The 24160-nt window shown below is 39.1% G+C and overlaps 1 protein-coding gene across 3 annotated transcripts in view; it reads left to right on the top strand.

The window, feature by feature from the left end:
- The window catches only part of slc9a9 (solute carrier family 9, subfamily A (NHE9, cation proton antiporter 9), member 9), a 290228-nt gene that overhangs the window by 40314 nt on the left and 225754 nt on the right, over positions 1-24160 (top strand). For all 3 annotated transcript variants that reach the window (XM_031902407.1, XM_031902409.1, XM_031902410.1), the window contains exons 5-6: positions 14346-14461; positions 18731-18836. In XM_031902407.1, coding sequence (XP_031758267.1) covers positions 14346-14461; positions 18731-18836 — 222 coding nt within the window. The remainder of the gene's footprint in view (positions 1-14345; positions 14462-18730; positions 18837-24160) is intronic.

Here is a 24160-nt window from a genome sequence, read left to right as displayed (position 1 = left end):
GACTTGATGTGTCAAGGTTAACAGTCTTAAAAGTCAAGATAACGTATGTCAGACATGTAGAAACGGCATCAGCAAAGAGGAATGGTGGTTGCAAGTCAAAGATCACTGACTGGAATCGACAAACCATAGAATTGAATTAGCACGGCTTTCACACCGTCTCAAGAAAAATTGCTCACAAAGAATTTATGGCAGTGTTGATGTTCAAAAAATGTTTGTATCAGTGGCGAAATACAAAGATAAATTGCTTGGTTTAAAGAACACAAAACCTTGACCCCTGAGAAATTACAACTAAAAAAACATTTGTTCTTAACTTGTTTTCCTATATACAAGCGTCTTTATGTTTGGAAAAAGAAAGCCATAACTTTTGCCAAGTGTTAAAGAAGGGGATCATTTCATAATTAGCTTGGGAGCTATGGCGCAAACACTGTGCCCTCACGGTAAAAATACCGTCTCTGACACCCCCTCATATTCTACATTACTGTCTTTGCTGAATTGAAACTGGAATTGGTCAATATTCAACAGAAAAAAAGTGGTCATTTTCATGCCATTCATTTATAGGCATTGCTGTTAAATCTTCTGAAACATTGGCTGGGATGGAAAGAAAAAAGCGGCTGATCATCTTAAAATTAACTTTTAATATATTCTAGGTAGTGATATTCTGAGATAATTTGCAAATGTTTTAGATTTTTTATTATTTGTGGCTTTTCATTTATTAAGGTTTTTGTTCAGCAGCTCTCCAGTTTGGAATTTAAAATGCATTTATAAATATGTAATCTTTATACATTTGCTCATTTGACTGATCACAAAATCTTCAAGCTAGACACCTAATAAAACATCCCTAATAGTTCATCATGCTTCAGAGTTGGTCTTAGTACATTTAACTAGTTGTACAATAGATACATTAGATATAAAGTTATCACATGCACAATTATACCATTCAAGGTAAAGATTTATTTGCAGTACTTTAGGAGAAATGCAATAATACAACTCACTTCAGCAAAATGCATTTTCCTCCCTAAAGAATATGCCTAAATGGTCTAAAAGTTGAAATTTAGTCGAAAAATCCCCTAGAGATTTCAGATTTTATACAGCAGCCAAATCAAAGAGTGGAAATCTAAGAGCTTTTCAAGGCCTAGATGGGAAAACTAGTGAAAGATCTCCAGACATGAAAAGCTTCCTTGCTTTTTACTTTGCTATTCTGTGGAGCCTCATTAGCAATCACCAAGGGATAGACATTCTGATGAGCATGCTCTAGATAAAATAGATAATGAAGAACTTTATTTCCAATTCTTTACAAAACAGCAATCTCTTTTTCTACATTCTTGGTCCTGGAAGCAATTTAAAGTTTTATCTTTTCCCCGGTATAAGTAAAAATCACTGTGAGGGGAAAAATATCAGGCTTTCAGAGTAAAACAATACAATTTTTGAACTGCAGTAGCTCTGTGACATTATCATGCAACAGCAACATGTGTTCCGTGGAATTTTCTTAATACTTCTGTGAGTTTGTCTCATTTTCGAATATATAAATCTTTGAATATATAATGTTTTTTTTTTTCTTTTAGTACCTCCTGCTGTAATTCTGTCTCTTTTAATATCCTTATACAGTAAGGGTTACATTGTTCCTTATATAAGCATACATGCATGCAGAAGGCATTTAAAAGACTTGTTTTTAATAGAAACCTCCATTTTTCAGAGTTTGCAGAGTGCCAATGTGTATTTTCCTGCTCTTCTCTTTTCCACTTATCATTCTCTTATGTGTGTGAAGTTTTTTTTGTTTACTCTAATCTCTTGGTCTTTTGGTCTCTTTCCACCAATGTCCAGTCAGCTGGGCACTCTAGGCAACCTGGCTGGTCACCTTATCCCCATGCTATTGTGGCCTCATCACATAACTCTTCTGCATACCGCTAAATCTGGCCTTGTTTTCTATTTTTTCAACATATGGTGTATGCCTGTATGTACATTCCAGATTTACATTTACCTGGCTTTTTAAGTGAGCTGTTTGGAGAAACTGGCATAAGGGTGCAGTCACTGTGGAGTTTAATTTTACAGGAATAGAATGGAACTTGATTCTTCTTTTTCGGCTGTGAGAAAATCAGATGGGCTGGCTGGAGTTGACAGCCTGGGAGTCCAGTCTTTGTCTAAGGCCCCCTTTGAAGGTCCAACCTTTGGTAACTGCCCCACTTAACTCATAAATGAATTGGCCACAATAAACCTCTGCTATCCCAGATGACTAATCTCTCTGAAATGCCTTTCCACCAGCAACAAAGTGAATCGCCGGTAGAAAGGCATACGCGTTGATACGCTTTTCTGAAGTTGCGCGCAGTTTCCTTCTGCAGGCAAACAAAGCACTGCGTATGCCTTTCCAGCAGTGAGTTATCAGTATATGATAATGAATACAATAGATTGCCTGACATTTTTTTGAGTTTCTTTAAAGACATTACAAAAAGGGTTCAATTCTTTAAGTTGGGACTGAAAAATGGGTTCCCAATCTTGATCGCATTTAATAATGTTTCCTACAATAGACGTACAACTGGTTCTTGACCAATTTGTCCGATGCAAAGTTGATTGTTCATCTTCATTTGGTTGCCTTAAGAAAAGTATTAGGCAAGTGGCACATGCTGGTTCAAGTGATTGTTTCTTAAATCTATAGTGAGGGATTCCAAGTAGGGTTGCCACCTGGTCGGTATTTGACCCACAAGCTGGTAAATTACCAGCTAGGGCTGGCACCTGTAGTACAAATTTACCGGCAATATACTTGCCAGTTAATTTGTAATGGAATATAAATCCCTCCCTTCCCTGACCATATACATTGCCGATCACCCTTTATAACTGTGTGCCACCCTCTGCTCCAGCTATAACCCCTCCAATTATCTGACCATTTTCCACCCATTACATCATAGTCCTGCCCCAAAATGACGTCACAATCCACCCCAAATCTGAAGGCTGGTATTTTTGACAGAAAAAGGTGGCAACCCTAATTCCAAAGTATTGTGTTGCCTGCTGTGAGCTACAACTGCAAGTTGTACCATATGCCTTTGTGTTAGAATTTAGATCCCTCCTTTCCCTGATTGCACATAGATAAACAGTGCTTTGCCTCACAACTGTAGGTGTTGCATTTGCTTACAAGTCATTATATGCTTTCATGCCTCCTGCTTTTACTTTTTTTTTATTGTAGTACCCACACACTAATCTGTTTCAAGCAGCAGCCATCTAACAGTAGGTGTGTTGTTATGCTTTACAAACTAACAGAATGGAGCATCTTGTGCCTCACACAGTGGAATAATGTGTGGGGGTGGGAAAAGCAGGTTAAATAACCAGAGGAGATTCTCAGATTGCAACCTGGCTTCATTACTGAATTTAACCCACAACACAATAGCACACATTTTAGTTATAGGATTTACAGAGAAAAATATCTTATTATCACTAATTTAATGTAGCTTTTAAGGCGAAAGATGTTTTTATCCTAATGACTGACATCCTCAGCATGGTTTTGAACAAACCATTATATTTTTATAAAAAATAAATGTTAAAGGCAATCTGAATTGCTCTCTTCTCTTGCGATTTACCTTTTGTTTTTTGTGCTTTGCATTTGACTGCTAATACCAGGCGTTTGGCTCAGCGGATCTCATTTTATAGCTGCTGCGCTGCTTGCCATAGGATATAACTGTTATGCAGGTGTTGTATCCCATAGACCCTACTGTACATAGCTATGTCCATTTGTTCTATACATTTTATAGGTGTGCTGAGAGCAGGAGGAGGTCAGCTAAGCTCAGCTTTCTAAGTGCCCCGTAGCAAATATCCAGTCCTGTCAGAAATTTGATATGAGCCTAATGCACTGACTGCTGTGTCTGCTGTCCAGCTCATGTATCATAGAATTATCATCATTGAGTTGAAATGGCTGCTGCATTTAAAAGCTGATTGGCAATTTAAAAAAGTTCCACATCATATAACAGATGTTCAAGCATACCTCCCAACATTTGAAAAGTAGAAGGAGGGACAAGCGCGGCAGATAAAATTTTCAGGCCATGCCCACTTTATGGCCATGCACCAAAAACAGGCCCATTTTACAAAACCACATCTGAAAAGCATAACACACACAAAGTGCACCAGAAGACAGACACAATGGCCCCAATCATTTTATGACACATTGTGGCGGTAAGGATTTCATTAAGCACTGTGGCACCTGTATATCATGACAGACTCAGTGTAGCACAAGCATCCCATGCTACATATCGACCCTCAGCATCTCTAATACCCATTTCTAAACAATTCAAAACTCAAAACAAAAAAATCACCAGAGCTGTATGAAGTCCCATCAGTACAAAGGACTAACAGACATTGGTAGCCAGGGTCCCCTAAAACATTGGTAGCCAGGTGTTACGTTTGGCATTGGTGCCAGGGCAGGGACCCCCTAAAACATTGCTAGCCAGCCCAGGGCCCCCTAAAATATTGCTCGTCCTCCCCCAGTGTCCCCATACTATAGGCTGCTCCCCACTGCAGTATCCTCCAGCTTCCCCCAGTGTCCTCCCCAACATCCTCCAGCTCCCCCCATCATCCTCCCCAACATCCTCCAGCTCCCTCCCAGCATCCTCCAGCTCCCTATTAGCATCCTCCACAACATCCTTTAGCTCCCCATTAGCTTCCTCCAGCTCCCTCCCAGCATCCTCCAGCTCCCCCTTAGCATCCTCCAGCTCCCTCCCAGTGTCCTCCAGGTCCCCCCTAGCATCCTCCCCAGCATCCCCCAGCTCCCCCTTAACTTCCTCTAACTCCCCCCTAGTATCCTCCAGCTCCCCTCAGTGTCCTCCCCAACATCCTTCAGCTTCCCCGCAACGTCCTCCCCAGCGTCCCCCTGCTTCCTGTGGCTCCCCCTGCTCTCCCCACCACCTGCCTGCTGTGTCTGCCTGCTGCCTCCGGCTGCGTCCCCTGGCTCTTCTTCTCCCCAGGACGTCACACTCATGTCTCTCCGGAGCACAGCAGCTTCTGCACCGCATTCATCTAAATGAATGGAACTGAGCGGAAGAATCAGAAGCGGTGCTCCTGAGAGACGTGAGCGTGATGTCATGGGGAGAAGAAGAGCCATAGGAAGCGGGACATTTGAAGAACTTTTCGGGATTGTGGGACAGTTGGGAGGTATGGTTCAAGCTGTGTGTCATATTTGTATAAGTAAAAGCAAGGCACTTAGATCAATAAAACATGTTTTGACCCCCCCCCCGCCACACAAATACACAGAGAGTGGGATTGGGGGAAATTCTGGGCACATCATAAACTGTGCACCGATATTTAAGAAAATATAAAAGGAAGATAAAGCATGTTTAGCCTTACAGTAGCAGAAAGTGCAATGAGCAAGGGATCATAGCAGCAACACGAGATAAATTGAAAAAGAGCAGATGGTACGGAGATGGTCTACAGAGGGACGAGACTCTTCAAGGTCTTGGCTTTGTTATACAGGACACCAGCAGAGGGACAAATTGCAACAAAACTGGGAAGTCAATTATGAGGCCGTGAGATATGGAACATTCTGCCTTTGAAACAGGCTCGCTCAGGGGGAGTAAGTACATGGACTGCCGTGATTCTATGCTGTTCAATTTGAGCAATAACTTTCTAGATGATTAGAAGCTTCCCACAGTTCAGCAGCAAGGAAATATGCATTTCAGGTAGAAAATGGCTACAGAAAACCTGCAAACCATTATATTAACACTTCCAGTGCTGGTTTAAAGTTATACAGAGTTAAAAGACAAGAGGATGGAGGTCCCTGACCCATAGAGCTTACAGTCTAAGTGGGTGGGTAACTTACAGATACTAATAGGAGGATATTTAGTGTTGCAGTGGCAATATAAGTGCCAGTTCAGATGCAATGCAAGTGCTCCAAGAGGTAACCTTTGAGTTTCATTCTGAAGAGACTGAAGGAGACTGGAGGAATTCAGAGGGGGGTTCAACCAAGCAGTTGGTTTTGTGGTACATCATGTATTTATGCAACCAAAACTTCCCACCAAGCCAGGAATTAAAAAATAAACACCTGCTTTGGCGACACTGGGTGCAACATCCAAAGCATTGGTGAGCAATATGTTGCTCACAAGCCACTGGTTGGGGTTCAGTGCTGTACAGGTATTGTTACCTGGAAACCCGTTATCCAGAAAGTTCCGAATTATGGAAAGGCCATCTCTCATAGACTCCATTTTAAGGAAATAATTCACATTTTTAAAATATATTTCTTTTTTCTCCAAACAGTACCTTGGACTTGATCCCAGCTAAGATATAATTAATCCTTATTGGTTTAAATTATATTTTAGCAGATTTAAGTTATGGAGATCCAAATTTGGAAAACCCCAGGTCCCGAGCATTCTGGATAACAGAATCCATCATGAGAATAATAAAGTCTTTGTACAGAGTTGTATAAATGCATCTACCTGTATTAAATAAAGGATAATATTTAAGAAGAAATAAAAACTGATGTGCAAAAATTCCGTGTCCCAATAAGGTCCTAAAACACACCACTGTCACAGGGGCTTCTGCTAGGGTTGCCACCTTTCAAGCTTCTTCTTACTGGCCAGGGCAGGGGGCGGCTCATGTCAGGGGCGATGCAATGATAATGGGATGAGGCATGAAGTTAGTGGGCCGCATTTAAGGGGTATTAGTTTGAGTGGGGCTATAAAGGAAGATAGGATTGGGGGTGGCATATCGGCGGTCGGCCTGAGTTGCTGGACAAGCTACTGGCAGCTACATTGCTAGTTAATTTGTATTGCTGGCCACAGCCCTGGCTGGTATTTTACGGGCTAGGCTGGTGAAATACCAGCCAGGTGGCAACACTTCTGCAAAGTGATTAACTCTTGAGTTGTAGAAACCAGCAGAAAAAGATTTGCACAGGCTGTGTGCTCTGTTCAGATTCAGGTGCAACCTACCAGCCCACAGCCACTGCAGCTAAGAAAATCACAGCCCCTGGTAACTTACAGAGCAGAAAGCATACTTTACATGGAGAACAGGTTTTGCATCAGTGGTATGGCAGCATATTCACATATAATCATGCTTTTGTGCACAGTAAACCTATTATCAGAGATTAGAATCGCTTTACGCTAATTTTTTTTAGTCATTTTATCTTAATTAATACCTCATAAATAAAGTTCTGTAAAGGAAACGAGTGAAATAAAATATTTAATGAGGTTTTGGGAGTTCTTGTGCAGGAAGCGGGCTGTCAGCAATTTAGCTGATTTGTGTTTGCAGAAACCAGGCTGAAGTTAATCAGCGGATTTAGCTCTTCATGAAGAATCCTCCTCTTAAGAATTTAGAGCACAGGAAATGTAGTAGAAGAATCCAATGGAAGGATTATTAGGCTAATACACTCTTGACTTCCTGTGCTGTCCTGAATTTTATATACCCTTGGGCAGCAGCAGCAGAACAGTTACATGAGAAGAGTGGCACAGATTTATTCCTCTTTAAAGGCAGTCAGGCATTGACTTTCCTGCAGATCAGAAAAAGAAGCACTGAGCAAATGTGCAGGTTTCCTCTATTAGTTTGTTTTTGAAATATACCCTTTAGTGAGGGCAGAGGGGAGCGGTCTCCCTGGTCCCCAGCCTCAGACAAGGCTCCAAGGCCAGCTAAAGACTGCAGATTTACCAAAGTAAATGTAAAGAAATGTTCAAATCCTTGTTTTTCAACTATTAAACCACAGTCCCTGACAAGAGCTGAAAATCCTTATTTTATTCCCAAGTGTAGCATTTCTGTATGCAGTATCTCAGAATATATTATTTCAAAACATAACCATTATTGTGACAGATGTTTATCCCTGGAACCCCTGAGGCGCCGGGGTACACCGTGCTGTAAGTGTGAGTCGTTTTTGAAAATAAACTGGTTTTGAGCCTGTGCTTATTCCTTACCATTTGCACAGCCTGCAGTGTTGGTAGCAGCTCATTAGAGGTTTTATTGAATAAAGGTTGGGACAGGGCAATGAAATCAATAAAGAAAATAGGTTTCTAGTTAAAAGGAAAGGTTAACTAAATTATGTTGTGTATATTTAGTAAAAAGGTCTTAGATAAGTGTTTTCTTTTCCATTTTCCTGCAGGGATCTGCTGATAAAAGCTTCTGGGCCCATTTTAATACAGTGCATTTTATACATAAATGGCAGTTTTCCGGAAACAAAGACTTTTATGTAAAAACTGTACAGATTTGGCGCATGGCAACATACAGCCTGTAATTCTGAATGTATTAGTAATTAATTTGTCTTTATTAATCTGTCTAAACTAAACATGATGCTGTCAGATCAGATGATACATTTTCTTCTTCATTTTCTCTTTCCATTACTCTCTTTTCATTGGGATCCTATTAGCTAATCTTATTATCATGTATGTGCATCTCTGTTCTAGTATTGCAACCTCTTCCTTATTGGCCTGTGTCTCACGAACATCCTCTCTTCAATCGATCCAAAGTGCAACTGAAAGACTCACGTAAATTACCAAGCAAACCACCTTTGCAAATCCCTGCACTGGCTGCTATAGCTTCTAATATCAGATTTAAATGAACAGCAACAAAAAAATGAAAATGGCTTAATGTATTTAAAATATAATGCACTATTGCCCTGCACTGGTAAATGTTGTGTGCTTTCTTCAGAAACCCTGCATAGTTTATATAAACAAAGCTGCTGTGTAGCCATGGGGGCAGCCATTCAAGCTGGGAAAAAATGAAAATAGGCACAGGTTGTAACCTTTGCCTTTTCTCCTTTTTTCGATTTGAATAGCTACCCCCATGGCTACACAGCAGCTTTGTTTATATAAACTAAAGTAGGCTTTCTGAAGAAAACACAGCTTTTACCAGTGCAGGGCAATAGTGCATGACGTATTAGTTTTTTTTGTTGTTTGTTCATTTTTTTGGTGTTCCTTTAAACCAGAGATCCCCAACCAGTGGCTCCTGAGCAACATGTTGCTCCCCAACCCCTTTGATGTTGCTCCCAGTGGCCTCAAAGTTGGTGCCCATTTTTGAATTTCTTATTTGGAGGCATGTTTCGGAGGCATAAAGGCCATCTGTACTGCTAAACAGTACCTCTAGTAGTCTGCCAGTCCACATTGGGCTACTAATTGACCAATCTAAGTCCTTATTGGTCACCTACTTGGAAAGATTTTGTGCTTGTGTTGCTCCCCACCCTTTTTTCATTGAAATGTTGCTCACAGGTAAACAAAGGTTGGGGATCCCTGCTTTAAACTAACCCTTAACCTACAAAGTTCCCAATGCCACACTTTACATTGGAAACCTTATCTACAGGTACTCTCGAAATTGACCTTAGTAGCCTCCTCGCATTCCAACATACTGGGCTTCACTAGAGCAGCTCCCTACCTGTGAAACTGATTACCTACAACATCAAACATTCCCCAACTTTAAAGAATATTAAAGTTTCCTTAAAACTCATGTGTTCTGTCAAGTTTAGTAGCCATGACAAGTAGCTGCTACTAAGTAGCTCAGTGTGTGAGCCCAGAGCAATCCCTGGGGAGCAGTAACCCAAAGGCAGGGGTAATCTTTGGGAACAATGCCCATTTCTAAATACTCCTCAGCACCCATTTTGATAATTATTTGGCTGTTTTTAGAATCTTAAATATTCTTCGTGGTATTGTTGGATTAAAGGAGCCTTTGAAATATGTTGGACCTCAAACAAAAGATTTAAACAAAAGTATTAAAAAAAACACTTATATATACATGTACAATTCTAAAGACAATGGGGCTCATTTACCAACACATCGCAGCGCTATAATAGTTGCAGAGGCAAAACTTTTGCCCTGCGCATAAGCATATTTAACAGTATAGCGCAAACACAGTTGTTTAAAATTTTATGAGCTAGTTTTGATGCAAACGGCTGCGCCATACAAACATGCTCATATAATGTCGCAAAACTGCACATATGACGACGCAAAACTTGTCATAACTTGTGTGCATAGATGGCGCAAGCTAATGCTCTAATAAATCCGTGCCAACTACGTACTTCCTAACTTAACAACCTAGTCAGTTGGTGTTTAAATAAAAGAGATATGAAAGACTTCATCACATTAACAAGGGGAATTGCCTTTATAGATAAAAACAAAGTTAAAAAGGGTAAATGTTATTAAAACATTATAAACAAATTAACAATTATATTTTTATAATAATGCTAATTAACATATCATCATTTTGAGAAACATTAACATGGTTTTATTAATGACATACCTAAATTAGTTTATTGTAGCGCAAATCTGCGAATATACTAGCACAAATGGGGAAGAACGCGCAGTCAGAAATACGCCACAAATGAACAGGCATAAAGATTTCAATGCAGCCGTGCCTGCGCAAATCTTCCCATATATACATGCAAATAGCACATATATAGGCGCAAAGGGCGCACTCATGCAAAAAATTGGGCACTTAAAACACGCCCCTAGCCACGCCCCCAAAAAACATGTTGTTGCTTGCGACATTATTGCCCAGTTTTTTTCGACATGTGCATAAAAAAACTGGCGGAAAAATAAATGAACCGACGCAATGTAATGCATATGCAATTGCGTGTGGGCACAAAATGGCGCATAATCATAATTACATCAGTTTGTGTGCTGCTATGCATTGATAAATGAGCCCCAATATCTTTTATTCTCATTTTTAAATCTCATTTTTTGAAGGTTATTCTTTTGGCCAGATAGCGCTCTAGATTTCCCTAAAATAGTTGCAAATCTGGCAAACACCCAGTGAATAGAATAATTAGGTTTACTTGCCTGTCCTCCTGTTAGGGAAAAATTGCCCAGCACCATGGTGCCATCTTACCTTGCTAACTCGCCTTCCCTGTCAATTTTATGCTTCTGTGCATAAGCAAATCATATCTGAGAGAGGGATGACCATAAGCAAGTTAAGATGAAGTTATTTCTAACAGAGAACAAACCTAGTGATTCTGTTTCATTGAGTGGGGGGTATCTAAGAAATTGGCACCCTTTCAGTGAATGGGGCCTGACAACTGCAATTTAAACATTTTCACTTAAATTTTGAATTCAAAATTTGAATCACACGGATTTTCTTACATGAAAATGAAACATTTAAAAGTGTATAATAGTTTTATGGTAGCAGTGACATCTCCAGAACCCCAAACACACTTTTATAGCTGTTTTGGGCGTTTTTTTCATCATCAACTGTGCATAACATCATCTGAAGATTCAGAGAATCTGGAACAATCTCTGTGCGTAAGGGTCAAGGCCGTAAAACCATACTGGATGCCCGTGATCTCCGGGCCCTTAAACGACACTGCACCACAAACAGGAATGCTACTGTAAAGGAAATCACAGAATGGGCTCAGGAATACTTCCAGAAACCATTGTCAGTGAACACAATCCACCGTGCCATCCGCCGTTGCCAGCTGAAACTCTACAGTGCAAAGAAGAAGCCATTTCTAAGCAAGATCCACAAGCTCAGGCGTTTTCACTGGGCCAGGGATCATTTAAAATGGAGTGTGGCAAAATGGAAGATTGTTCTGTGGTCAGAAGAGTCACGATTCGAAGTTCTTTTTGGAAATCTGAGAAGCCATGTCATCTGGACCAAAGAGGACAAGGACAACCCAAGTTGTTATCAACACTCCGTTCAGAAGCCTGCATCTCTGATGGTATGGGGTTGCATGAGTGCGTGTGGCATGGGCAGCTTGCATGTCTGGAAAGGCAGCATCAATGCAGAAAAATATATTCAGGTTCTAGAACAACATATGCTCCCATCCAGACGTCATCTCTTTCAGGGAAGACCCTGCATTTTTCAACAAGATAATGCCAGACCACATTCTGCATCAATCACAACATCATGGCTGCGTAGGAGAAGGATCCGGGTACTGAAATGGCCAGTCTGCAGTCCAGATCTTTCACCTATAGAGAACATTTGGCGCATCATAAAGAGGAAGGTGCGACAAAGAAGGCCCAAGACGATTGAACAGTTAGAGGCCTGTATTAGACAAGAATGGGAGAGCATTCCTATTCCTAAACTTGAGAAACTGGTCTCCTCGGTCCCCAGACGTCTGAGTGTTGTAAGAAGAAGGGGAGATGCCACACAGTGGTGAAAATGGCCTTGTCCCAACTTTTTTGGGATTTGTTGACACCATGAAATTCTGAATCAACATATTTTTCCCTTAAAATGGTACATTTTCTCAGTTTAAACTTTTGTTCCGTGATTTATGTTCTATTCTGAATAAAATATTAGAAGTTGGCACCTCCACATCATTGCATTCAGTTTTTATTCACAATTTGTTTAGTGTCCCATATGTACTATATATATATATATAATTATATATATATATATATATATATATATATAGTACATATGGGACACTAAACAAATTGTGAATAAAAACTGAATGCAATGATGTGGAGGTGCCAACTTCTAATATTTTATTCAGAATAGAACATAAATCACGGAACAAAAGTGTGTGTGTGTGTGTATATATATATATATATATATATATATATATATATATATATATATATGTATTGTATTTTATTTTATTTTTTTTTAACGAGAGATACATGGGTATGCGGAACAACCAAAACACCTAATGAAAAAGGTTCATTTTTCAAAATTATGGAATTATGTGCAAGAACACAAACCTTGCATGAACAAAGCCTGAACTTCAATCAACAGATTAATGTAAAATGGTCTAGGGAAATAGAGTAATCTAATATGCTTTGACTTTTATTTTACTTTTTTTACTGCAGTTGGATGGATTTATGTTTAAAGAAAGCCAAAGGAAACCTTGAATCCACAGAATAGAATATATTATTACGTACTCCTGCAGGACTGAAAGTACTTTATAGCAACCAGAAGAAGCTGGAATATAAAGCCTTCCTACTGTGGGACTGAAAGCTCTTTATAGCACTCAGGGCAGCCATTATTGTGCTAAATATATAAGACACTGGAGAGTCAATGTAAAAATCATTTGTAAATGGGAGAAAATCCATAGATAAAAATTTGCTTTTCACAATGTAATTTTGCTTTATCAGATCATTATTACACTGTGATTTTGTATTGCAATTATTGCATTTTTTAAAGGCGTGGTCATTTTTGCGGCAAAAAGTTGCACAACACTTTCAGGAAGAAGTTTTATTACATACTTTTCTCACTGGCGCAAACAATACATTGAGTTGGAGAGGATGCTTCACACTTTTTTTAAAATAGGTTTGCAAAACCTATTTTAAATTTGCACTAAATTTTAAAAAATTGTTCACATTTTTCATATTTTCCCTTTTAACTTTTTTTTTATTGCATACCCATGTTAGTATGGTTTATCCAGTGTCAAAGGGATGCAAACCAGGGTTGTAAGCTTGCTTTCTACTTTCAAAGTTAGGACACTGAACTTTTAAGTACAGTTTTTTCTAGAAAATATAGATATTGCCACAGACTTGTTGCACATGCATAAGGATGATGTATTTCATACATTCTCCAACAACCAGACCAACACATAAACCTTCATGAGGAGGAATATCTCCTAAATAACCTCTCAAACATAGATTTCTTCCTTCTTCATATACTGTCTAACATCCTGTTGCACCAATAGCAGCCTGTGAAACTGAAGTCTGTCAGGGACTTATCTTAGCTCCTTCTAAAAGGAAAACAAAAAGCTAAGTTGACTCCATTCACCATCCCAAACCACACTAAAAGACACACACCAAACAGCCTTGACCCTCGCTCAATGAGAATTCAAAACCCACATATTAGATATCCTTGAACAATTTCCACCAGATATCTGGTAGGCTTTTTTTGTCTTGTAAATACATGCTCCCAAATGTCCCAGTTGCTGCAGGACACTGGCAAATCATAGACTCCAAGAGTAGCAGGGTATAGGATGTGGGCAGAATGGGCATGGCCTAAAACAGGGGTGGCCAGATTTTTCCGTCGGAGATGTTTCGATGCCTCCTCCTCCCCCACGACGCAGCGTACGTATGAGACGCAGAGTACATAAACATACATGCGGCACTTCCGCATCCCCTGGCTTCGTTGCGGTCAACCAGAAATCCATAGGGGATTGACTGGTGGACTGAGATCAACGTCTTTAAAATGTCCCAGTTGCAATCCTTGTAAATGTATTAGGTTGATTTTAGATACAATATTGGCCAATGTATGGCTAGCTTTGTTATATAACTGCTTCTGCTTCACGTGAGAGTTTTTGTCTCCTCTCTGAATAAATGTAAGCAATACAACTTGCTACAGGTCTCTACAGGTTTACCATTAATTAGCTGATGAAAAGCCTTTGATGTGCTGCTTGCATTTGTTCATGTTTGCTCTCTGTAGAGATTGCCATGCTGACAGTTATTTTATTGCTTAGAAGGCCTGAGCATTGTAAATCCTCTAATAAAATTGTGTTTCTTTGACAGGTTGATAATGTATGGTTTTGTTAAAGCGATGATGCAGCTGGGACAGATACAGAAGGGTGACTTCCACTTCACAGACTGCTTATTTTTCGGTTCTCTGATGTCAGCCACTGATCCAGGTAATTTTTGTTGGTGCAGTATTTTTGTGAATCAATCAATCCCTTGTATATTTATTGTACTAAAAGGTATTCTTTTGTAGATTTATGCAGCATTGCATAACATGAGCACACAGCTTTTTTAAAATCAGAATTTAAATTGGTCATTATATGATTTTACATGTGTTAATGCACCAGCCAAGTGCAATACTGAGTTACTTTTGTAGGAAGTCTTTAATAATAATCATCTCACTGTAGAACATGAATAATAGAGTGCTGATGCTTAAGTACAAAGCACTCTTACATAAAAACCCATGCTGAAATTATCAGTTATTATTTCAAGATAAAAGATACTCCATGTGCTGCTTTTTCTTTGAGCTAAGAGTAGCAATTTCCATTCTTCATTTAGTGATTGGAGATGTATGGTCGATGAATAAACCCCTGCTGCTGATATAAGTGGGAGGGGACCTGTAGGGTGTATTAAGGGCTTTGATTGATTCTGCAAGTAAAAGTGAGCAAAATACCTTGTATAACAGTTCCCTGTGCTATGGCCTGATACTCTGCTTCAAACAGTACATGTTATATCAGTGTTATTATTACACATAACACACTTTGTGTGATTTGAATTTAGAGTTCATTAGTGCCTTATCCAATTTACTAGCTTGCACTCCAATGTTTTCACTCAACTGCGCATTTTGGCACCCCCCAGTGATAACTTTCCTTCCCGTTTAATAAGTGTAATTTCCATACACATACATTTTTTTGAGTTGGGAGGCTAAAGTTACCCATACGTGTTAGTTGTAGTAAACTTTGCACTGGTGTAAAAATGCCCCTATAATTTTCTCCCTTAGCTTATATTTACTTTAATGAGAAACGTGCAGAAGCAGAGCAGACACATTATATGCAGTGTGTGGCAGTGGACACTTGCAGCCCAAGTACTCCCGCCCTACCCCACCCCACATCAATAAAGTAATGTAGTTGGGGCTACAATGCTGTGATTGTGCAGCAGATCAATCAGATTATAATTAAAGTACATTTTTAAAGCTGTGTCATTGCTGTGCTTTAAACATAAGCGCTTCTAGGTCTGTAAACAACACAAATCAATGGGCCACAATCATACATTATAGAGAGACATACAGTATGGAATACCCTACTCACAATCTATTTTGATGCTCCATGCTTTCTGCTTTTCTATTATTTCCCTTCTGTTTTCCACTTTCCCTGTTTTCTTTTTTTTTTCTTTTATCATTTCTGTGCATCTCTTACTTTTCACTCACAAAGATGCAGTCACAAAACATGGGGAACCATGCTACTTAGTTATCAGGGGCCACAGTTATTAGTCCATCAGTCATCTGACCCTCCTGCTGTGGGTGGGGGGGGGGGGGTGGGGGAGTAGGCCCAGCCTAAGTAGAAAAGGGCCCCAGTTAAAACTGATGAAATTTCATTACTGGTTAATCCTGTCCCATTACATCCAAATAATGCTTACAGTCTAGACAAGCCCTACTGTAAAGGCCTTGTCCCCTTTGCAGTCTGCAAATTGGCTCTTGCACCTCTCAGGGCCCCCCCACCTCCTCATTGCTTTTGACTGAACTCCCCCGTGAAAGTCAAGTTTCTGCCTAGGTATCCACATTTTTATTTGATCTCCATACCCGTATCTCCCATTCACTCATACTCTGTTATTCTGTGTCCCTCCCTGATCACAATTACTTCTTCTTCCCTTGAACATTTTGGCTGCCATTTTGTATCTGTTTTCTTTGCTATGTTCCACCACTATTCCCTATAACCTTCTATAATTGGGTGTTTTTTCCTGCAGTAAAAACACTCTGCCTGCAGTCTTTTCAATGCTGCTGGTTTTGCCCATAAAGGAACAGTTCAGTGTGAAAATGAAACTGGACAGACTGCTGCTCCCTCCCTTTCTGATGCGATGTGAGATGTATGTACATACGTACGTGCATGAGAGCGTGGGGGGGTTTGTGGTTGCAAATGTAAGAGAGAGGAAGAACAGGGGTGTGTGACTGGGGTAGCAGCCTGGTGGGCCCCAGACAACCCAGTCTGACCCTGACCCATTGTATTCTATGCAGCTTATTTATTATAAGTAAAAGTGCATCAGCATGGGGGCAGTTATTTAATCTGAATGGGCCAAAAAGGCACAAATACACCAGTGTTACTGGTGCAGGGTAACAGTATTATATTTCAATGAATATAAACCACTTTCAATATTTGCTGTTACTGCTCCTTTAATCAAGAGCATAGTGCAGTGACCTGATAGAACCTTATCCAGCAGGCTTCTAATTGGAGTAAAATTAAAATGTTAATATTTTCAGAAAGAACACTTATAGCTATAAAAAAACTGCATTTTTAGGCATCTCTTTCGATAGCACAGGTGTAACCTGCAGCATTTTCAAGTCTCACTCAACAATTTTTAATAAGTGCTGGAAAAGCAGGGAGATCATTTGTGAAGGTTTTCTCAAGTACAAGATCATTACATTCAATTAACTTGTGCTTCCTTTCCACAGGTACAGTTACTGTGTTAATAACCAGAAGGTCCTTTTTTAAATTGAGGTTATACATTATAATGGCTCTAGTAGAGAGGGGTTTTGTGGTTGGATTAATATAAACAGACGCACTTCCCTGAATAATAACATAAGGAAATGAGAAGGAGATGTATGTGAATTATTATTTTTCTGCTTCAGGTTTAGTCATCCAAAAAGTAGAGCTAGTGTAGAATAAAGTTATTTCAATAAGAACTTCTGTATGTTGGCATTTCACTGGAAATAGCTGAGAGACCTTAAATCTTGATAGGCTTCAGGAAATCTGTTAGGAAAACACTGTCTACTTTCAAAACCCTTATGGTTATTTATGCTTGTCAATATATAAAGCAAATACCCCAGCCGAGTTGGAGGGCATTTTTTTTTTACAGAACAGAATGTTCTTATATGTGTCCATGTAAGTACAATGTAAGTACAATACAATTTCCCTTTCTCCTCGCCTTAAGGCAGTAAGTATAGATCTGTCCACATATATATAATTGTACAAACTGAAGTGGAGCTAAAGTACCAATCTGAAGACCTAGTCCGAACTCACGGACAATACATATAGAAAGAAACAAAAAGGTCCAGACTCATTTAAATGAAAAAAGAAAATAATCTTTACTGCATTGTGCAGAACAATTACATTACTTACAACGTTTCGAGTCTCCTGCCTCTTTATCAAGTAGCAAGATCTTTTGCAAGATTATTTGATGTTTTTTAAGTCCATGTGTGTGCGGCACTCTGTTCTACCTTTACATAAACTTCTGGCCAGCACCTGGGGCAGTTGATTGTGTGTAGGGAGTGCTCCTTTTGTTTCTTTATATATATAAAAAATTATTTCATGACTGGCACACCCTATGTAAAAAATCACAACTTTATTGTGAACACATTGCACAGAAGTAGTCCAACGTTTCGGTCCTCAACAGGTGCTTTATAAGAGGAGGGGATCAGTTACCTGGAAATCGATTATCCAGAAAGCTCTGAATTATATATATACTGTATATATATTTAAGCAAATCATTCCTAATTAAGGAGTTAGGGGGTATATATATATATATATATATATATATATATATATACACCCACAAGTATGGGAAAAACCATCTGAAAACCAGGTATCCAAAAAGCTTTGAATTATAGGAAGACAATCTCCCAGTTTATGGGAGATGGGTTCATTTTAAGCAAATTATAACCTTTTTTCCACTTTGTTTTCTCTGTAACAATAGCAGTAGCTTGTACTTGGTGTTAACTAAGATACATCTATCTATCTATCATCTATCTATCTATCTATCTATCTATCTATCATGTTGCCTATTTTCTAACACCTCTTGCTATTACAGTTAGTATTAATTACAACAATTTCTCTAAGATTACAATGTGGCTCCTTTGTGAGGTCCTTCACCTATGGAGTTTCTGAATGGTGATTTCTAACATCATCAACATTTGTAGATCATGGCAAACAGCACAATCCGTTTGATTCATTAACATTTGCAGCCATTTGTAATGGGAAGAGACACTGTGAATAGCTATGTTTCTAAAGGCTACTAAGCTGTGACAGAGCTTATTGTTGGGTTAAAAACTGCCTCTTACGCTATACCAATTTTATTGGCAGCTTTTTCTCTTTGCTACATGATCTCTTGCATTGATTTTCACATTGTGAAGACCTGCAACAATTGTATAAACTGAAGCATTGGATGTTACAGTGATGTTGACTATAGTGGTTTAAATATAATTACTGTATACTTTTCTTTCTTTGTTCCAGTGACTGTGCTGGCTATTTTTCATGAATTACATGTGGATACCGATCTGTACACCCTGCTGTTTGGAGAAAGTGTCTTAAATGATGCTGTAGCCATTGTCCTCACATAGTAAGTATATTGATGTCAAAAGGTTCCGTAAAAATCAATTTGTGCTCTAGACAAAAGTGTTTTCTTCATTTGTATTTATCTTTTACAATATCTATACCATTATTCTAATGCCCCATGGAATTGCCTTTGTATCTCACCTGACTCCATCCTTTCCACTGTCAACTGCCACTATTCAACTTGGAAATTCAGCTACCTTTCCCTGGAGATATTTTATATGTACACAACCCACCTTACATTCTCTACTTGCTTACAGAATGACATCTCCTAAATGATGTACACAAAAATAAAAACCTCAAGCATTGTAATAAACTTAATCCATGGTCTTCTGTTCCTGTCCCAGTAGAGAGGTACTAACATACAGTAAGTACTGCCACAAACTAATAGACACAATAAATACATGGTTAAAAGTATACTTGCCAAGGCATATTACAAACTAGCAGAATAGCTCTGTTGGTGGAAACACTAGGAGCATATATACAGCCGTTACCTTTCAGTGTGTCAGTGTACATAAGATAAAGAGCTCTGTTGCATCAAGTGTGGCATAGTAGGCAGTAGTTAAGGCATACAACATATAACCTGTCCTTACCTCAAAGGGACCTAGGATCAATCAATCGCATATCTTGTGGTGTGCTCCTACTTTCATCTAACCAGTGAGTCTAAATGCTGGCCACCTCTGCCTAGCTCTCCCCCTTAAGTCCTTATACCACTATATCTTTGTTAATGGCCAGCCAGTGAAACAGATAGAAAACATGCTAGATATCTGACCTTCCTGGGTAAATGTCTTTCTAGGCCTCATTTTCTTCTGTCCTGAAAACTCCCTTTTGGTTTTCCATGTGCTAAAAAAAAATGTACATTTTGACCTTCAAGGCTCAATTTTCTTCCACACCCTGGAAAACATTTACTTTGCCGAGAGAGAGGTTCCCTTTCACGTGTAGCATTCTTTTCACTGTACAGCTCTTTTGTTTTCAGAATGATATTTTTGTTCTTTTTCTTTTTATTGTGGGTCATTATTTAATTTCTGTTACTATCGTGTTGACTTTAACAATAAAACATTTATTTTGAATTCTTCTTTTGAAGTACTATCATTGCTCCTATTTTTTAATATGGACATTTGTTTTGATGGTAGCATCTGGGCAGTATATACATAAAATCTATAAAATATAATCTATATACAATATTTATTTTTAAATAAACAACAAACTGTCAGTTGTAAAGTGTCAATATACTTGTTCTCTTTTAATTCAAGACATTGATGTAAGTCTCTACTTTTGGCCAGGTAGGTGGCACTGCTGCTTTGAAAACAGCCACTTATCCACTTCAATTTCATAAAGAGGATGGTTCATCTAATTTAATTATAAAATATTTTTAAAATGTATTTTTCATAATAGTATGGTTGTGTTAATTATACTGTCACATTATATGCTGAGTTAATGCAGGCTCCAGTTTATGCTAGAGAAATACAGGTATGGGACCCCTTATCTGGAAACCTGTTATCCAGAATGTTCCAAATTACGGAAAAGCCATCTCCTATAGACTCCATTTTAAGGAAATAATTTACATTTTTAAAAAATATTTCCTTTTTCTCTGTAATAATAAAACAGTACCTTGTACTTGATCCCAACTAAGATATAATTAATTCTTATTGGAGGCAAAACAATCCTTTTGTTTTTAATGTTTAAATTATTTTTTAGCAGACTTAAGGTATGGAGATCCAAATTACAGAAAGATCCCTTATCTAGAAAACCCCAGGTCCCGAGCATTCTGGATAATGGGTCCAATACCTGTATCACTGTATTTGCCGCAATTAGAGCTTTGAGACACAAGGATATTTTAGGGCTCTGGCACACAGGGAGATTAGTCGCCCGCGACAAATCTCCCTTGTCACGAGCGACTAATCTCCCAAACTGCCATCCCACCAGCGAAAATGCAAGTCGCCGGTGGGATGGCACCCGCTGTGCCGGCGATTTCAGCAAATTGCCGAAATCGCCTGCACAGCGTGTGCCATCCCACTGGCGATTTACATTTTCGCCAGTGGGATGGCAATCCGGGGAGATTTGTCGCGGGCGCCTAATCTCCCCGTGTGCCAGAGCCCTGTGTTTTTTTCACCAACAGTGATAAGCACTACCCTTGTCTTTTAAACTTGCCCCTACACAAGCCAGCCCTGCTCTAGTAAGCTTCAGAAACATAATTTGGTTTGCACACTAGAAAAGCAATGCTAGAGCAAGGAACTGTTGCATAATAGTCAAGAAGCAGAATACATCATTATGGTAGTCCTAATAATAACTGGTAATGTTGGGTAGAAGAGCTATTAATCTCCCACCTCCCCTTCCTTTTTGGGGTGATGGTGAGGGCACACAATGTGACTTGGTGAGATATGGTTTCATACAGAGGAATATATCTCAAAAACTCTGGCTGACATGTTTAATAATCACCTACAGAAAACTGAATATATATATATTTTTAAAGTGAATGGGGGTTATCTTGAGCATGTTGTACCCTGCCCATGGATGTAAACAATTTTGGGGTGACCAGAGAGTCAAAATTGCCCTGTGTGCCATCACCAAGATTTGGTTCAGATCTGAGTTTGCCCAGTGATAACAAGGGTGGACTGGACAATGGCAGGTCTGTCTTTTGTTGAACAAAAGATTGGTTTGCAAAACAGAATCTAATAGGTTTTAATATTAGGTAATAAGAAACGAGTCTCTTTCCTGAATGCTGAATGGCAGCAGTGTATCTTAGCTAAAAAATTCAAACTTTACCTTTACTATAGCATTTAATCAGACTTTTTTCTCTTTGCGGGTTGTGGAGTTGTTCTCTCAAAGGAAATCATGGAGCAAAAAAAAGGGTATAGCAGTGTTTAGTTTCATGTCATTCTATTAACAATTATTTCTTAAATGAATCATTTTCTATTAAAGGTTAATTTAGGGGCCATTACTGACCTATTATGTTACCATGTGAGTAGTTTCAAAATTCTGTGTGATTTTTTTAACTTAAGTTAATGCTGTTTTTGGTCTAGGGAATAAGTCTTTCCCATATTTCCAATATCAGGTGTTTTTGTGCTGTAAGTAGAACTGATTTACATATATGTCTTTAAATTAGCTGTGTAGAACCTACTTCATGCTTAATAAGTTGATAAACATTGCAAATCTTTGTCCATGAACATATGGCACCTTCTGGTCCTGTACATGCCTACTGATATGCCATAAACTTCTAGGATAGGTTCCATTTTAGAAAAGAGCATGTTTGTGTCATTACATCTGAACCAGTGCATTAGAAGTTTGCTATGCACATGGATATGTGATTAGTAGGGGGGAAGAAGAGGTTTAGTGTAGAAGAAAGGCCGAGTGAATGAATCACAGCCATGGCCCAATACTAAGGGGGAGATTTATTAAGACACAAATGGTCCGAACGTATTTTTGGTGATTTTTTTCGCGCTTGAGCGACTTTTTCGTACGTCGGTACAACTTTTTCGTCCACTTGCACGAAAAATTCGGAAAGGTTCTGCCGCTGTTTACAATCGTTTGGTACGAAAATTTTGTGACTTTCGGATCGCCAATATGATATTATCGTGACTAATACGATTTTTTCATAAGCATTTTGATATTTGCGATCTTCAGAAATTATCGTATCCAATCTGAATTTTTCCCATTCGGGATTCAAACTCGTGTTTTAATGAATCGGCCCCTAAGGGTCATACATGTTGATTTGTTAGGGATGGAAGGGAGCAAGCAAGACAAAATCTGTTCAGAAATTCCACGCTCTGTGGTTTGCTGCTATTGTATCCTCTTCTATAAGATGCAAGTTGATCCAGGAGGGAGGGACATCTGCATCTAATAGAGACATTATTCTTACAAAGTCTTTTTATAAACATCTATTACTATGTATTTATCAGTGCATTTTGAATTTTGTTTTGCTGTGAATGCTAAATAATCTATTCCCATGTGAGATATTTGTCAAATCATGTTTCTTTGTTTCAAAATATTTAGTTCTAGTGTCATACTTTATTTTTAGCAATTGACAATAACATTTATACTTGCCTCCTGCCAAAATACAAAGCCAGATAATACGATTGAGGTGCAATGTGTCCCCAACTGGGTGTTCTCTTCATCTGGGGCAACAAGGGAAATGGTATCAATGATAAGCCCAGCTCATAGTTCTGCATCTGGAATGTTTCTTCTCTGTTCAACAAACCTACACCTGATTTTTTTAATCCCAAGCAAAAGAGAGAGATGCAAAATTAGTCACTTGCATTAGGGAATTTCTCTGCTCTTGCCCCATTGTGCAGTGTATGTAATAAAACTTATTTTTGAAAGATGTGTTGATTTTGCTCCAAAAGATTATGCTACCTTCGCAGCTGCCCTAATAATACACTATGCACAAATAAAATTCACAATGCAAATATTATTCTTATTTTGCAATTTTTTTCCCGGTTATGAATTTTATTACATTTTCCCTTGGTTTTTCTGTTAAATAATGCTGGATTTTAAAACGATACTTACACATTCCTATAATTGGAAGCAATGTGCCAGCATTACTGATAATGGAGTACTGCACCTTTGATTTTGTTCCCCTAAGCCTTCCCCAGCCCACCCAAATTTATTCCATGCAGAAATATTCTGGCTGTATGATGAGAGAGAACCTTCCTGTAGTTACACTGGGTCTGGGTGTGGTAGTCTCTGTGTCGGACTGGGATGCCAAGGGCCACCAGAAAACATTAGACCTTTGGCCCAACGCGTCCTTTCTCTGTTGACTCACTTTCTTTTTTCTTCTTTTTTCAATTTCTTCTGTTTCTTCTAATATAGGATTGAGTAATGGCCATGGTGTAGGCATACAAGGTAAATATTTGGGTGAGCAGGAGGGCCCACTGACAGCTGGGCCCACCAGGAGCTTTCCTGGTATTCTGCTGGGCCAGTCCGGCACTGGTAGTCTTTCCACAGGCTGAAAAACATATGTAAACAGTAGTCCAGTTTAGGGAAGGATTGTGCCGCCACCAGTGCAGCAGGACTTTCAGGGGGCTCTCTCCGTGCTTACTCAACATAACCTGGTCTGAGTGGTGGGGTATTGAGGATGGAAACAATAACACTAGTACAACCATTTCCCCACCACCCATAGACTCACAGTGTAATGCAACCCCCACCTCATCATGTCCCATAGGAGAGTAATGGACTTCAAACCCCAGGATCAATCTGTTTTCCATACTGGTTACTTGCTAGAGAATCTGAGCACCAGAGGGACTTCCAGTCCCAGAATCCATCACTTTACATTGGAACAAGGTGAGGAAGTGGTTGCATTACCCTGGAAACATGTTACGGTGGGGAAATTGT

This window comes from Xenopus tropicalis, chromosome 5 (genome assembly GCF_000004195.4).
Source record: "Xenopus tropicalis strain Nigerian chromosome 5, UCB_Xtro_10.0, whole genome shotgun sequence".
Taxonomy (NCBI): Eukaryota; Metazoa; Chordata; class Amphibia; order Anura; family Pipidae; genus Xenopus; species Xenopus tropicalis.
This window is presented reverse-complemented; position numbering and strand designations above follow the sequence as displayed.